This window comes from Copadichromis virginalis, linkage group LG7, assembly GCF_057382275.1.
Source record: "Copadichromis virginalis isolate Kocher_CV1m ecotype Utaka linkage group LG7, C_Virginalis_male_GT1.1, whole genome shotgun sequence".
NCBI classification, from domain to species: domain Eukaryota; kingdom Metazoa; phylum Chordata; class Actinopteri; order Cichliformes; family Cichlidae; genus Copadichromis; species Copadichromis virginalis.
Genome location: NC_140624.1, coordinates 11,216,750 through 11,233,494, shown reverse-complemented (window position 1 = coordinate 11,233,494; position 16,745 = coordinate 11,216,750). Strand labels below are relative to the sequence as shown.

The following is a 16,745-nucleotide window of genomic DNA, read 5'->3' as shown; positions in this document are numbered from 1 at the left end:
ACAACTCACATCACAAACAGACAGCACTGCCCACGCACAGTCACACGGTAAAAGTCACTACAGTAGATTCTCCAGTTACTATGGTAGTGGCGAGGGTTGCGTCAGAGTTGCCATAGGCGCTTTCATAGTGGGAATATCAGTTCGGTTACCCACACTTCCCATTTATATGCCTATGAATATGTGAGTTACCCTTGAGGCTGTCAGAGGTGTAGTTTAGTCACAGAACATTTAACTATCTTTATGAAATCCATGCACAATAGGTCTATAAATGCACCAATTCACACTCACATGTGGTTCAATAAAGAGCAAGCAGGCTATCAGGCATGCTTAAAGGCCTGGGTGTTGAAATGGCTCAGCTGGCACTAATGCACAGAGTGTATGTATGCAGACTGGATGTTTTACATTGTTGCAAGAGCACACTGTGAGAGAAAAAAAAAAGTCCATTAAAGTATCTTTGGCTTACCTGGACGAGCTAGTGGTCTCAGTCTCTGGATGCTCAGGGGCGGGGCAGCAAAACTGATGCAGCACAGTCTCGCTCCTGCAGCAGAAGAGACAGGTGAGGAAAGCAGTGGGGTGGATAGACTTGAAGGGAAAGCATGTCTTTCAGGTTGTTATTGGTTCAGTTGTTGGATTGCCTTGTGCTAATACGCTTCTCTGCGCCCATTCCCGACATCACAAAAGATCCTGAAGAAGTGCTTCTTGGATGCTGGATTATTGTAACATTGCATTACACAACTTGCCACTGATCCCGGGGTAAATACCCTATGTAGGTCAATTCAAGGCTGAGAAAGCTTAGATAGAGTGGGAGCACTTATGTGTTTGTGTATCCGGATGTGCTCGTCCTCTCCCCTCCTCTCCAATTCAGCAGATCAGTGGTGATTTAGCAGAATTCCCCTAACCCAATCTGGACAGATGGTTATTCTGGCTCTGCTTCCTGTGTTTTTCTTAAGTTCTCATTTTCATTTCTCTCTCATACATTTTGCATTTACATTCATATTTTAAGCACTTTGCTAGTCCTTTTATCTGGGGCAGATTACAACCGAGGAGAACAACGGACAAAAAAATCCCATGCATCACGTGGAAGCTGTTGCCGTTCGACCTTTTCACCTTCCGAATGCTGGACACCTTCCACTACCAGAGGCTTGAAAATTAGCATGATCATCACTGTCCATCCAGCTAAGTTTTTGTGAGGTCTTGGTGTAGTATTGGTCTTTTCATGCTGAGCTGAAAGGATTCGGCTGACAGTGAATTTCTTGGCTACGCTACAGCAAGTCTTCTGACCTGGGCGCAGCATATTGCTCATGACACAGACCCACAGTGACAGGCAGTCAGAGTCAGTGCAAGACTAGGAATGACAGTCTGAGCTATAAAAAGCTATCGTTTCACAGCAACTTCCACAGACTTAAAGGGACACTGTGGGGTTTTTTGTCTTCATTTTTTTAAAAGCTGCATGGCAAAAATTATTCATATTTATTTGGTATGAATAATACTGCTTCATCTGTTGTAACACCTAAGCCCCCCAGTGACACCTCTGACACAAAGAACTGCTTTTTGTGGAATTTATAGACTAGTTATTATACCTGGATTCATCTTTTTTGGGTTTTGTTTTGCAGGTTTTGCAGTAATTTTCACACTCTTCTGTTAACAGCTTGATCCCAGGAGGTTCAAAAAATTTCCAAAACAATCATGTTAGATCTGAATATAAATTTTTCCATTGTAGTTGTTGTCTTTGTTGTGCCGTTGATCCGCTTTAAACATCAGGTAAAGCGGGGCAAAAAGGGGAATATATCAAGCTAAGAGGACTTTCTGAAATCACTGGAGCTAAAAACATAAACTGCTCTGTCATACATCTGAAACAAGTAATTTTCAAACATGCTTGTCAAAGAATATTCCCTTTCCCCCCTTTTTTTTAGTACGCAGATAGATGTTTAATAAACAGTAACACGGTCCCCCTCTAGTTTTCCTGCAGGTTAAAACAAGTCTACACACTTGAATAAATCTTACTTTTTAACACCTGATCTACTCTATATAGCCACAAACCTTTTTGTAGTTTGAGACGTTTCCATGTTTTTAAAGTAATTTGATCTGCTTTTTATTAATTTTACACTTGATGAGGTTTTGATGCTGTAAATTGTCATTTAAAAAGCCAATTTCTTAGTATTTCTTAATCTTAGTAAGCACTCAAAATGCTTTGCATTAAAAATCTGATTCAAATCTGTTTATACTGTAGACTGTATTATTCTGCGGGTACGATGCTTTATCAGTTATGGATGTAAACGGGTCGTATGTGGGATTTAGTGTCTTGCTCAAAGGCTCTTCAGTGCGTGAACTGGAGGAGCCAGGAATCGATCGCTGGCTCAACAACTGAAGGAGTTTAAACATCCCCGTAAGCCTGTAAACTACATTCCCTGTGCCATTCACCGTCTATTTTGGTTTTGGATGAGATGATGCCAAAATATACTTTGTCTAATGCACATCTGACTGACAGGTGAGCAGAAAAATGAAATTGTGTGAAAGCTCAGAGTTTATGGAAGACACAGCTCAGTCACGGATCTTTGTCATCAAATATAAAAGAGTGTCTTTACACTAAATTGCAGGGTGAAACTATTTCTGAGGCCACAACCTCGATGAAATGGAGAGCCATATGACTGATACTGTTACCACATCAGCAATTGAAAGAAAACATGGAACACTTTTTACATTTTGGAAAGTAAATTAATTCGCTTTCATCAAGTTTAGAAGAGGAGACGCACAGCACGAAGCCACATCTCGAGAAGAGTTTAAAGTTACGACTAGATTGCAGAGGGGTTGCTGACCATGGTATTTTTTTGTCCCAGACTACTTGCTTTGAGTCCAGTGAATTAATTAATCTGGCCGAGAAATACTACAGTGTAAAACTACAAATTTTCTTGCTTGCACTTTGGGGTTTGCACAGATTAAATAAAGCAATATGACATTTTAATTTAGGAACTTTAAAATATGCAGGGGGGTGAGTTTGCTTTTTCACTTTTATTTTTCATCTACTCCTGCTAGGCTATAGCTTCGTGTTTAACGTATCAAAATGATAAGATAAAGATCATTCATCCTCTAACTCTCCAAAGGAAAGCAAATACAATATAGCCTATTTTTAACTATACTGGTTTAAATAGGAGCTGACTGTTCAGGCAGTTGTTGTAAGACCTCAACTCCCAAAGTCAACTCCAGTTTGTCCATCATGATGAGAGTTGGAAGTTTTTGTCAGGCTAATATAAAACAGTTCAGCTCTGCTCAGTTTTATTTGGTCATACAGGGAAGAAGAGGCCAGCCTGAGCAGACACACATAGGCTACTCATATACACACTCGCACACAAACACTCAGCGGGTCCATCTGTCTGTACAAGGCACACACGTAACGGCCATTCGTCTGCAACAACACTTACAAAGAGAACAGGTGAATATTTTAACAGGACATGCCTCCTGCTGTTGGCCTATGTTCTCTCTGGCTCTCTCTCTTTCTCTCTCTGTGAGCTCTGTCCTCTCTCTTGCACCTCCCCTCTCCTCTTCCCTGTTTTGTAAGAGCACTTAAAACGCAATGCCTTTCATCAGCCAGTACCCAGTACAAAGTGTAAGGCGAGAGGAGCGATGGAGGAGGGTTGGCATGCAACAAGATCAGCTCCATTTGGACTCAAAAACATTACTAGTTCTTTGTATGCACATTTCATGCCGCCACAGGATAGCAAAGTGTTGTTCAGCCTTTGCATTTGTTTGCCAGACGGCTAGATCGTGGAGACAGCTCTTTTTTTCTGTGTGTGTTTTACTCTCTCTTTGTACCTGTCTCAATTTTTGTACAATGAATGTGCTTCTCTTTGCCTCCTCTTCCTCTTTTAACCACCCTCCCATCTCTCTCAACTCCCCTCTCTTTCAGCGGTCCATTCACAGTGTCAGCCTCAAGCTCCTTCCTCTAGACACCTCCAAGGGCTCCATCAAAGACAACAACTGGGCATGCATGTCTCTCTTTCTCTTTATAGCTCTCTGCCTTTCCCTCTCCTGAGAATGGCTGATTACTGTTCGCTCCATGGGCTAAGTGGGGCAGATAGAAGGCTCAGCTGGAAAGAAAGACTGAGAATGAGTGGAGGAGAGGATCCTGCCTCTCCCCCATAGGCATATCCATTGGTTTCTGTGACAATGCAAACATAAATACACTCACAGCCAACCCAATGTAGAACTCTAGTCCACATGTCTCTGTTTGTCACAAAAGTCGATAGTGAGTTAAAATAAATCTTCAAATTAACTGATAGAGTGGGATGTGTGAACGAAGGCATGCCAGCACATATGCATATGCACAATCACACAACTTATACAGGTTAATTAGCTGGCAACAGGACTAATGGAGCAGAGATCTGATTTCCAGTTAGCTGCAGACAGGATGGAGCAGGGAGGTGAAAAGCTTTTCTCCTCCTCTCCTGCTTGGCTTGCCAAAAGCAAAAGTAGACATTAGGTGTTAGGCTACTGGTCTAATCCAAAAGACTTAAAATCACTGAGGGAGCAGAGGCGTAAGGTTGCATTCAAGGACATACATCAGTACCCACAGGAGCAAGAGGGCTATTTAGCCAACTGCTCTGCAGCAGCCTGCTCATCTGGGGGATGTTCTGCTCCAAGCTCTGAGCTCTTTTAATAACAAAAAATTATTGTTATTGTAATTTCTTCCCCTCTTCTTAATTATAATTAAGAATCTGTGTAATACTGTTTCTTGAGCAATAAATTGTCGTTGCAGAGTAAGACGTTCAGGAACAACTTGGGGTCAACGCAGTGCAACAGGGTCCAGAGGAGCAACAGGGACTCTGCACACACACACTCGTGCACATGGAGCTGCGACTGTAAGATGCATGATCATGTGCACTTTTGGATTAATATCACTAATGTTAATATGTGCTCCTCTGCACCTCTCATCACAACTTCATTCTGTGTTGCTCCCCTCAGTGGGGGTGGAGTCCCAGAGAGACCAATAAGGGCTCCTGCTGATAGAAAACTTATGAACAGAAAGAACACCACACACACTCTGGCAAAGAGAGAAACATGGGTCTTCCCTCATTAGGGTGATATTCTGTGAAGCTCTGGTGACAAGCAGGAGGCGGTACTGTGTGTGTGTGTGTGTGTGTGTGTGTGTGTGTGTGTGTGTGTGTGTGTGTGTGTGTGTGTGTGTGTGTGGTTTGTGGTGTGTAGCTGTGTATCTCATCTACCAGGGGAACATCAGAGGATTTGAGATCCCGTGGGAGCTTGTAGATCCCTGGTGGTAATTGACAAGGAAAGCCAGCAAACACGGACAGCGGCTCGAGGTGTGTCATCGTCACACGTGAAGCTGCTTCTGTCTCCTGCTGACTCTGACCGCTGCGCTGAGTGTGTTTCTCGCTCACACACGCGCGCCCGCGCACGAACACACGTACAGGCCTCCAGCTGTTTGTTATGTAATGATCCAGTGATCGTGATCCAGTTTCTCATTTAAATAATCCACCTCTTCCTCTCCTGGCACGGTCCTTGGTCGGCACACACATACACAGAGCTGAAAATTGGAAATTTGCAAGCGCCCTCTTCTTTAATTAAACGCCTCTCAATCTGCAGAGCACGCGCACGCACACGTGGATGCGCCTAATTACACAGTTTCAGACAAAAGCTGGATTCGACAACAGGCTAGCCCGTAATATGGAAGATATGAAATTTGTTTTGGCTTGAAGTTGATACAGCCGAATAAGTCAGGTTAACGCGAGAGGTTTGAAATTATGGGCTATAGAGCTACTTTTTGAAAAGCCACTAGGCTATGTATATAGGCATCTGGAGCGTTTTGGCGCACACGCATACATGCAAACAATCAAAGGCTCTAATATTTTCTACTCACTCGGATTTCCTGGCCAGGGCCAGAGACCGACAAAGGGTTGTCGGGGTCATCGGAACCAAAGAGCGGCAGCTGTGGCAACTTCCACCGTTTTCGGACTCACTTTCAACCGGCGAAATTGTGGATGGCTCGGCTGGGACCAGCTGCATGTCTCCTGGGTCCATAGGTTGGGTGGGCGAGGACTGGACAGCCGGAGCCGCCTCGACTTGTGCTGGTGAAGCCGCATCTGGCAAAGACCCCGGACTAGTCTTGAGCGGGGGGTCCTGGGGATGGTGGTGGTGATGATGAAGGCAGCTGGGGTCGGGGTGGTGATGGTGGTGATGGTGGTGATAAGGATGCTGTTGTTGTATCCTGACGTCCCGCAGGTGTCTGTTTTCGCCGATCAGCTCATCTACCCTCCGGTCCAGCTCTTCTATTCTTGCACGCTGGGTCTGGATGAGACTCTGCTGATTCTGGACGATGGTGGTAAGCTCCCGCAGGTACAGAATCGCCTGCACCGGGTTTTCTAGCAGGCTGGAGCTCATCATACGCTACCCACAGCAAGAGGAAGGAAGAGAAAGAGAGAGAGGGGGGAAAGAACCTGGACGCGCGGATGGAGGACAGAGGAGATGCAAAACAGCCTATTTGTGAGTGCGGATGAGAAGGTGGCGTGGGATGTCCTTCCGCTCTCCTCTCCTTGATTCTGTTCGGCTGTGGATGAGGCTACGCCGACCAAGTCAGTCTCCACTTCTCCAGTCGTTTACTCCCTCCCTCACTCTCTCTCACTCGCTCTCGCTCTCTCTCAAACACACACATACACTGCGCTGAGTGGTGCTGATGAGAGCAGCCAGCTCCAGATGTGACAGCAGGGAGGAGGGGAGGTGCTCGAGGATGGATGCGTCACTGCACGCACAGACACGAGCACGGTCCTAGCACGCGCCCTATAGGTAGCTACAAGGAGTTCTACGGAGCATCTTTAGTTTGTGGACTAGTATGTGAAGCTGATTTATTGCACACAAAATCCTTTTTTCTTTTAAATCTAAGAATTTGGTTAAACAATCGCAAGGCGGTGTATTTGTGTAGCATGTGCATCTTACGATGCATCTTGCCCCTGAGCTTTGTATGTAATTTAAAGGCCCATAAAAACTAAGTTAAAACTATAAATGCTCCAGAATGTGAAATTAGTTCGTACGAAATTGTCTATATAGAAATAAACAATACGGAACAAAAAAAAAAAGGGGGGGGGGATGTATACATGCAAAGACAATTGAACGTCTCATGGTGCCTTGACCTAAACACTCATTCACAAAAGTCAAATAATACAAAACTTAGAGACTTTTATATTATTGTTTGCTTATTTATGTTTGCGTTGCCTATACTTTTTTTTTTTGGCCTGTCCCGTTTGTCTCTTTGCCATCAGAATTGTTGTCTAAAGGCGAAGAAAGATGCCCAACGGATTTACTTTGCCAAATGGACCATCCCAGCCTTGCCGTAATGGTCTATTTGATTCACCTTTTATTGTTTATTTTATTTTATTTTCACTTGCTAAATATGGGACAGACTTGACTGGGGAAAAGAAAGGGGAGAAAAAAAGAGGGAAAGAAAAACAGCGGGGAAGAGGGACGGGGATAAAGGGCAAAAAACAAAAACCAACGAATTAAGCAGACAAAAAATACATGTATCAATCACCTGGATCACCTGTTGAGAAAGAAAAAAGAGAAAACAAGCAGAAGAAAAAAAAAGAGCAACATAATAAACAACATCACGATGATCTATGGGAATATAACAGTAAATACTAAATATTAAACATTATTGTGCAGCACGTAAGATCGACAGCACACAGTGTGCTTTGAGGTAGGAACCAAAAAGGGTGTAGTGTGTGTGTGTGAGCACCCGTGTGTACACCTGTGAGCATGGTCGCGCTTGTTTTTAAAAGGTTCCTTCATGTAATGAAGTGCAAGAGGGTGTGGGGGGCCACAGCCCCGTCCTCCAGGGCATGAAGCAGGTATGGAAGAGATCAAAACTCCAGACATCCAGAGGCCCTCAGAACACAAGAGACCAAGGAAGACCAACAGAGGGGCAGCCAGAAGCCGGGGGGGGGGGGGGTTGCAGTGACGCGCCCGTGAGCTCCGTCGGCAGCCAGCTGTGCCAGAGTGACCGAGCCCCAGGCCGAGAGGCTGAGGGCACCCCACCCCCGAAGTGGCCCGAGCGAGCCCCAGGCTCCAGGCCCCGACAAGCAGCCACCAAGAAGTGAGGTTCTTTGTGTCCTGGACGCCCACCCCCGGACACAAAGAACCACCAACGCACCGATGTCTGAGGGCGTCTGCCACTGGCAGGGGAAGTGGTGGGGGGAGATAGGCCTCCATACCTTGGAGGGCCTGAGATGTCCCCAGAGAGGTGGCGTCTGATACCCAACCTGACATATAGACACAGCCATACAGGCACACACAGATACAGACATCCATTCCCACCCTCATGCTCTCATATGCAATTACTCAACACTCATCCAACGTGGAGACAGACATAGGTACCCTTGCCCCTGGAGGGGGAAACTGCACCCAGACCCAGGTAGTGTTACCCTTTTCCCTGGGGTGGAGAGAAGCAGACTGCCCCGACTCGGCAGCAGCAGGGAGGCCCCACATTCCAGACCCCAATCAGACGGCCAACTCCTCCTCCCACCCCGTCATCCACTCATCTTCCAGACTACACAGGATAATAGACGCCCAGGCTGAGATCTTCCTCCACCTCTCCTGTATCTCCCCCTCCTGCAGAGTGAGTTCCTGAAGAGAGGAGACCTCCTGCAAGATGTAACAGCCTTCCCCACCAGTTGAAGAGCCCCCCAGGTGGCTCGATGCACTGGCCCCCATACACCCACCCGCCCACAACCCCAGCAACACACCAACCAGGACCCAAGCCCTCAAGGCCCAGCCAGGGCCCCAGCCCAAAGACGGAGCACCCCCAGAACCCCACGCCCGTCCCGGACCCACCCAGGGGCAGCCAGGCTACCAGTCAGTAACCCGCGTCCATCAGCACAGACCCTCCCCTAGCCCCGCTGCACGCAACCACGAGGAAACCGTCACCTTAGAGCCAACAGAGCCCTTAATAGGCCATGACCGCAACAACCCCGGGTTGAGCCCTCCAAGGAAGATGCTCCTGGGGAATCCCCCGACGCCCCAAGCCTATCCCTGCCCCCACACCAATCACAACAGCAAAGGTGGGACCAAACTATGACCCCCCACCCCCACTAGGTGATGGAGCTGATCAAAGGAGCCTAGAGTAATTGATCTGATGTGGTGGCAGAGGCTGTATCAAGACTAATGTAATCTAATAGATCATTTCTATATTATTATTAAGATTATTTTTATTTTTCCAGTTCATGAGGACTGTTTTCTTGGCTATGCATAGGGCAGTGAAAACCATATGGGCTATATTATTTTCTGTAGTGACATTATCTAAGCTGCCCAACAAACTCACTAAAGGGGAAGTTGGAATGTTACATTTCAGACACTTCGATAAGTCTTCACATATCTCGCGCCAAAACTTCTGAACTGGTGGACAGAACCAAAGAGCATGGATATAATTGTCCGGTGAATTGGTTTGGCAGTGTGAGCAGTTGTTGGTAGACGTAAAGCCCATCTTGAACATCCAATGACCTGTATAGTGCACTCTATGTAATATTTTGTATTGAATTAATTGAAGACTGGGATTTCTAATTAAATGAAAGGTTTTTAAGCAAATCTGAGTCCAGAAGTTTTGGTCTATCAAATGGAATAAATTCTGATCCTTCTAATATATGTTCTAAGTATTTGATTCCTTTACCACTCCAATCTGGAAAGTTTATCATATTATTGTTTTGTAATATGTCAGGGTTGTTCCAGATAGGTGTACGTTTGCATGGGATTAATGAAGACTCCGTCAATTTTAGAAACTCCCACCATGCTGTCAGAGAAGAGCTGATGCTGATGCTTTTGAAGCATTGATGTCGTTGGATGTTTGAGCTGATAAATGGTAGGTCTGAGATCTCTAGATTATTGCGAAGTGCTTGTTCTACATCTAGCCAAGGTTCATCTAAGAGGGTATGTTTTAGCCATCCTGAGATAAACTGAAGCCTTTTGGCTAGTAGTGCTGAAAGTTGGTAGTTGTGATCATTGAGAAGAAATAATTTATTTTTGGTAAGACCATCATTTTTATAGCGGCAACCCTTCCCATGAGTAATATGGGTAAACATTTCCATCTAGCCAGATCGCCTTCTACTGTCTTTAAAAGTGGGATATGGTTTAATTTAGTCAGATCTACAAGCTTGGGAGAAACATTAATACCTAAATATTTTATATTTCCCAATTGCAGTGGTGTAGAAGAAGAATTATGAGAGGAGCAATTAATCGGGAGGACTGTAGATTTTGATCAGTTAATTGAGTAATCTGATATTCTTGCAAAAGAGTTTATCAATTCAATCACCCCAGAGATACTGGTTTGTGAGTTTTGGAGAAAAAGTAACATATCATCCGCATAAAGGCTGATTTTATGTTCCACGTTCTTGCATTTTATGCCCTTAATTACTGAATTCTGTCTAACTGCTGCTGCTAGTGGTTCAATAAAAATTGCAAACAGTGGGAGAGTGGGCATCTTGCCTGGTGCCCCTCAGGAGACAGAAGCTGGAGGATTTTTGGTCATTTGTTTTGACACAAGCTGTTGGGAAATTGTATAATATTTTTAACCAGTTAATGAAAGAGGTTCCAAAACCAAATTTGTGTAAAGTTGCAAATAGAAATTTCCAATTTACTCTGTCAAATGCTTTTTCTGCATCTAAAGAAAATATTGTCGTTTCAAGGTTTTTACTGTATAAGTAGTCCATCAAATTAAGTAATCTACGTGTATTTGTTGATGAGTGCCTACCTTTTATGAAACCAGTTTGGTCAGGATGAATTAAGAGGGGGGTTATTTTCTCTAATCTCTTTGAGAGAGCTTTGCAGATTATTTTAAGGTCTACATTTATAAGGGATATTGGACGATAGCTTGAGGGATATACAGGGTCTTTGCCTGGTTTTAGCAGGAGATTAATGTTTGCAGAATTCATATTTGATGGAAGTCTGCCCTTTTCTTTGATTTCCAACAACGTTCTGTAAAAAACTGGTGCTAGAATCGTCCAGAATTCTTTCTAGAATTCTGCAGGAAAGCCTACACATTTTCTGAGAAGTGCTCTTGCCATTTACTTCTGCTCTTAGCCAATACTTCGGTTTACTGACGTAGTTCAAGCGTAGGCTGCACTAAACGAGAGATTTCCGAGTGTTCCTGAAAGCAACACAATAATTGCTGAGTCGTCACGTGCTACACGGATGCGGAAGTGCGAAACTGTTGTTTTGCTAAACGAGTGGCTATCGTCGACACGTTTTTTTTTCCCATTATACTGTTTTTGTGGTCGTAAACAACACTCATGGTCAGGTGAGACTGTCTTTCTAGTAAAACAAGTCTTTAAACGGGTATGGCTATGCTCACGGATATTCTGCATTTAGGATTAAGAGGTGTCAGATGTCGGATCATTTCATTACGGAGATCAGCTGTTTGAAATATAATATCTTCAGCAATTTGGGTGCAGATTTATTTACCGTTCGAGCTATTAGCTTTTAGAAAATTCTGACCAGCTGAAGACGATAAAAAGAGTCCACATAGTGCTGTGGTTAAAGAAATGATATAATATTCCTGCGCCGTCATGTGAGAGTCAGACGTGAAGTGTGTGTGTGTGTGTCAGTGTCAGTCAGAGACAGCGAGAGAGATTGCCATATGACATAAGCCCTCATAAATTTGATACTCAGCATGGTATTTTTAACAATATTGTTTGTCAGGAATGCAATCCTTACTATGAGAATATGCCATTACAACACAGTGGTACAGTTTGATTCAACTTTGTTGCTCTCTTGCTTTGCAGGATGACACAGAAGCACTGCCTGGAGGGCCAGGTGTACTCTGTGCCTCTCATCCAGCCCGACCTGAGGAGGGAGGAGGCTGTTCATCAGATAGCAGACGCACTGATGTACTTGGAGAACATTTCTACAGACATCTTCAGAAGGCAAGCCCACCACACACACACACACACACACACACACACACACACACACACACAGTTTCCAGTTTCCAGGTTGGTCTCGCAGTGTTTGACTCTTGGTTGTAAACTGAATCACTGGGTCTGCAGTCTTTTTCTTTGTTTACATTTTCATGGTTGCAAATACGGGATGAATATGAAATTAATAGGGAAATTACATTGTTGTTTGTGGTTACATTGTAGTAATACAATGTATTATACAAATTCATTATTATTGATATTGTTTTATTCCTTCAGTTTATACCACTACATTTTATTCAGGGTAGGAGTGAGCCAGATGTTATTCCAGAGCCTGTTTCAGGGATTGTTTCATTTTTAGTGTCATTTATTTAAAGGTTACTTTGATCAATTTTAGCTTATCAGATTTTCAAAATGGCAAAAAGTTTTAAAGCTACAGAGTTTTTTAAAAAACTCAACAGTAGTGATCTCTGCATTTGCTCAGGCTAGGTAGCAAAGAGTGTTTAACAACAAAAGAACAGGTTTTAATAACGCACAAAATGAATTGGTAGCAGATATAACAGCAGCTGTTGCAAGTTTGCTCATGGGCCAAAAAGCTTTGTCATATTTAATAGATTGCACCGTTAACAAACAGCAGCTGCTTGAGGACAGATGGTCCTGTCTGGCACCCTGAAAACAGAGGAGGTGTTGCCTGTGACAGCATGGAAACAATAACATTTATGAACAGAACAGTTTTGGCCATGTAAACTTTTGAAACATGAGCTTTTTATAAGTAGATCACTGATAAAACATGAGAGTGGCATTTGATACTTATACATAATCTCAATGAATTGTAGGAGTCTTCAGTTCCTTTTGGGGGGTTTCGGGACTCTGCAGGATATATAATAAAGAACTGGATTGTGCAGTATCCTTGACATACGGTTATCCTTTGTGTGTAGATGTGCATATGCCCATATTCAGTTGTTGTTGCTTGCAGGGTGTCAGACAGTGTCGAGAAAAACCGTCACCAGCTCAAGAGCATCACTGACCGGATCAGACTAGCTCAGGCCCGTGTCGACAAGATTAAAGGCAGCAAGAAAGCCACCAAGGTAACACTGAATCTTCACCCTAAAAGGCAGCTTTTTAAGTTCTGATACAGAATATAGGAGAAAAAAAGAGTAAAAATGTTATTTTATGTGCATATAGGTTTTCTCCAGTGCCAAGTACCCAGCCCCAGATCAACTTCAGGACTACTTGTCTATCTTCGCTGGAGCTACAGACCCCTCTTCACAAACACGGCCCCGACACAGAATACAGAATAAACTGCGACCCTTTGATGAAAAGGCTTTGCAGGTGAGATCAACACATTAAAATGTTGGGGGGGAAAAGAGCAAAGGTTTTGAAAAGCAATTTTCAAAATTATGAAAATGATGACTGTGACTTGCTAAGAGCCACATTGCATATTTTATTTTCGCAAAGCTGATGTCTTAAAAGAGTTTGCTGACTAGTTAGTGTTGCTGCTTCTTTGTTCAGCTCATGCTGCTAAAACAGCAGGTAGAAAACAGGAATATGGACACGGTTAACTTTATTTACATAGCTTTTATCCACACCTCACGTTCTAGTCAAATGAGGGCATGGGGACTCTGCGCACACTGGTCATATTTATGCAGACTGCTGGGCAAACCACTTTAAAGCTTTAGAGCATTTGCAGGAGTCTTGGTCTTGGATATATCCATAGTGATGTGGGTAATACCTTAAATTACACACATTTTATTTTGACCTGATTTAAAACTTTGATATTTCAAGTGAATGCTTGACTGGATGTGAATGCCCTGTAAACCTTGTGAAACATGTTTATGCATAAATCTCCACTCGGCCTGCGTATTTCCTGTTTTGCTAAGTAAACATTTTCAGGCCAAGTAGGTTATGTTGTCTGTTTAAAAAATACTGCAAAGTAGTACACAGCAGCCAATTGTATGTGCACTCTGTTGCTTTTACTTGCAATTTAGTACTTATTCAGGAGGTAAAATGGAGGTGAAAACAACATAGACTTGTAGAAAAATGCAGCTTGTCAATCATGTATCGAAAGCCGCAACAGGCATGTCCCTTCTTTTCTGTAGATTTAACTACACATGAGTCACAGTTGAAGTTGTCACATACTGTATGTGATGTATGTAAATGGGATATCAGAACCCAGCTGTATTTGTGTCACCACACAGTGACAAGAGATGTGTTTTTTTTCCCCCAAGTGGTTCTTGTGTGTACGTGCTCTGCTCAGCACAAGTTCCTTCATTATTTATAGCAAACACCACTGTTTTTCCTTCACCGTTACAGAAAACTTAACAGGAAAAAATATAAAAATAATATTTTTTCCTGCCTGTGCTTGCACGTGTTTGTGTATCTGTGTGTATTTGTCGGCTTGGGAAGGGAACAAAAAAGAAAATAGAGCTGGCATTTGTCTCTGATGCAGAAATGCATTATTCAGTACCCCCCTCAATAGAAGCAATACCCCCTAACATATAACTTGGTGTTGTAGTTTGTGTGCATCTATGCGCAGGAGCAGTTTGATGACATTTACGATATGCGTTGCTAAAGATTTCGTTAACATTTTCTTGATCTCCTTCTCACTCCAAGTCCTGCTTTCTTCCTTTCAGGAGAAGTTAATGTATTTCCCTGTGTGCGTGAGAAATAAGAAGAAGACTGAGGATGAGACAGAAGAAGGATTGGGCAGTCTGCCGCGTAACATCTCATCTGTCAGCTCTCTTTTGCTCTTTAATACCACAGAAAATCTGTGAGTCTGCACACGCCAGCACAGACACAGATGTTTATTGTAAACACTGACTGATTTCAATGTTCTCTCGTATGTTTTAATTTGTGTCTTATTTTTTTAAAGATATAAGAAATATGTGTTTCTTGATCCTTTGGCGGGAGCAGTGACAAAAACGCACACAACACTAGAGACGGAAAAAGAAGATAAACCATTCGATGCTCCTCTGTCCATTACAAAGAGAGAGCAACTGGAGAGACAGGTACCTTCTGACTTTTCCTTTTTTTTTCTGTGAAGGATCAGATCTGTTAAAACTTAATCATGGTTTTCTTTTTCTCTTAACAGATAGCAGAGAGTTATTTCTATGTGCCAGACCTGGGTCAAGTGCCTGAGATAGATGTGCCGTCCTACCTGCCAGACCTGCCAGGTATTGCAGACGACCTGTCTTACAGCGCAGACCTCGGACCTGGATTTGCCCCCTCGGGACCCACACACAACATCCCCGAGCTGCCCTGCTTCTCTGAGGAGAGCAGTGCACCAGGTAGATGTCTTATGTTGTGAACCTCAATCATTTTGTGCCCATTTGTCTTTTACTGTGAAGCTTTTTGTGATATCTGAAAAGATGCTACATAAATAGATCAAATTTTCTTCCAGTGTTATACAGTATTTCATCTGCTTGTTTCAGGAACTCAGCTCCAGCTTGATGGCACACCACCTCCGCCACCTCCCCCGCCCCCTCCTCCGGAGCCTTCCCTCCCTCCCGCAGCTCCGGCGTCAGCTCCTCCTCCGCCACCTCCACCACCCCCTCCTGCAGACAGCTCCGCAGAAGTTTCCCAAGTGCCAAGTTCAGGTTTGTCACATTTATGCACGTCAGTAGTCTCGTACAGGCTCTACACTGCTGACTTGGAGCGAACCTGACAGTGTCTTAAAGCCTGTTCCCTCAGTTATGCACACACGGACTAAATGATGTTTGTCCTCATAAATTAGATTGACCTCAGTGATGTAAACCCAGACCACACTGACTCACTGGCTCCTCTAAATACAGGTCCTGTGTCGGGTGCACCCAGCGAGGTGGTCCAGCCGTCAGATGGCCGTGCCAGCCTGCTGGAGTCTATCCGCAACGCCGGGGGCATCGGCAAAGCCAAGTTACGCAACGTTAAGGAACGCAAGCTGGAGAAGAAGAAACAAAAGGAGCAAGAACAAGGTGTCAGATGGTTTGAGCGTGGATGTGGTTCTGCCCATGTTTTATTAATGAGCACACGGCAGTCATCCAGGCAAAGTGGAGCGTGACCAGCCCCTAATTAGTATTCAACCAGGAGTTTATACAGTATTTCACACTGAATGTTAAGATGAGATCGTTTTTGACTATCACATATGCTTAACTGTGTGACTTCAGTTTCATACCAACCAACGATTGTACTTAAAAACTGTTTTACCTAATATTAGACAGCATATCTCTGGCCCTTTCATTTTCTCGCCAGGTCATGACCTTACATTTCTTTCTTTTTTCAAGAGAACTGCCTTGACTGAATAACTAGATTAAGAAAAAAAAAGTCTTGTAATTATATGCTTCACTTTGAAGTGCAGCACTGGGGAATTAGTGAGACCATAATCTCTTCCAATTGCAAATTTAAAAAAATACTGGTAGCATGATTATTTATTTATTCTTTTTTTTCCTTCTAAAATAGCAGTGGGAGCGGCCGCCGGTGGTGGAGACTTTATGTCTGATCTCTTCAACAAACTTGCTATGCGACGAAAAGGTTAGAGGCCCGTTTTATGTCAAATGAAATTGAAAATACTGATATTAGTGATTGAATTTGCATAATGTCTTCTATCCTCTGTTCAGGAATATCTGGTAAGGGTCCAGCTGGTGGAGAGTCAGGTGATGCTCCGGCCGGTCCTTCTGGGGCATTTGCGAGGATGTCAGATGTCATCCCTCCACTTCCTGCCCCACATACAGCGACAACAGACGATGACGACTGGGAAGCGTAATGGACAAACACCACATTCGATGCCCTTTGATACAGTTATTTAAAATGATTTAATTTCCTTCTAACACAGAAATACTATTAAAAAAAAAAAAAAGGAAAATG

The 16,745-nt window shown here is 43.6% G+C and overlaps 2 protein-coding genes across 3 annotated transcripts in view; one reads left to right on the top strand and one right to left on the bottom strand.

The window, feature by feature from the left end:
• The window catches only part of iqsec3b (IQ motif and Sec7 domain ArfGEF 3b), a 37,416-nt gene extending 30,718 nt beyond the window's left edge, over positions 1–6,698 (bottom strand). For both annotated transcript variants that reach the window (XM_085461712.1, XM_085461714.1), the window contains exons 1-2: positions 5,873–6,698; positions 464–538 (exon numbers count right to left, since the gene is read on the bottom strand). In XM_085461712.1, coding sequence (XP_085317838.1) covers positions 464–538; positions 5,873–6,396 — 599 coding nt within the window. In that variant the 5' untranslated portion in view covers positions 6,397–6,698. The remainder of the gene's footprint in view (positions 1–463; positions 539–5,872) is intronic.
• Positions 6,699–11,123: 4,425 nt separating this feature from the next.
• washc1 (WASH complex subunit 1) lies at positions 11,124–16,743 on the top strand. The gene is made up of 11 exons (XM_085461710.1): positions 11,124–11,290; positions 11,775–11,915; positions 12,883–12,994; positions 13,092–13,238; positions 14,540–14,676; positions 14,779–14,914; positions 14,998–15,193; positions 15,338–15,502; positions 15,698–15,856; positions 16,341–16,412; positions 16,499–16,743. Exons 1-11 carry the CDS (start codon positions 11,283–11,285, stop codon positions 16,642–16,644), a joined length of 1,419 nt encoding a protein of 472 aa, XP_085317836.1. The 5' UTR covers positions 11,124–11,282; the 3' UTR covers positions 16,645–16,743.
• The last annotated feature ends 2 nt before the right edge of the window (positions 16,744–16,745 follow it).

What these genes read in the sequence shown, in the direction of transcription:
- washc1 (XM_085461710.1), top strand. An exon ending in TGAGGAGAGCAGTGCACCAG is followed by an intron (nt 15,194 to 15,337) that starts GTAGATGTCTTA and finishes TGCTTGTTTCAG; the next exon opens with GAACTCAGCTCCAGCTTGAT. An exon ending in TTCCCAAGTGCCAAGTTCAG is followed by an intron (nt 15,503 to 15,697) that starts GTTTGTCACATT and finishes CTCTAAATACAG; the next exon opens with GTCCTGTGTCGGGTGCACCC.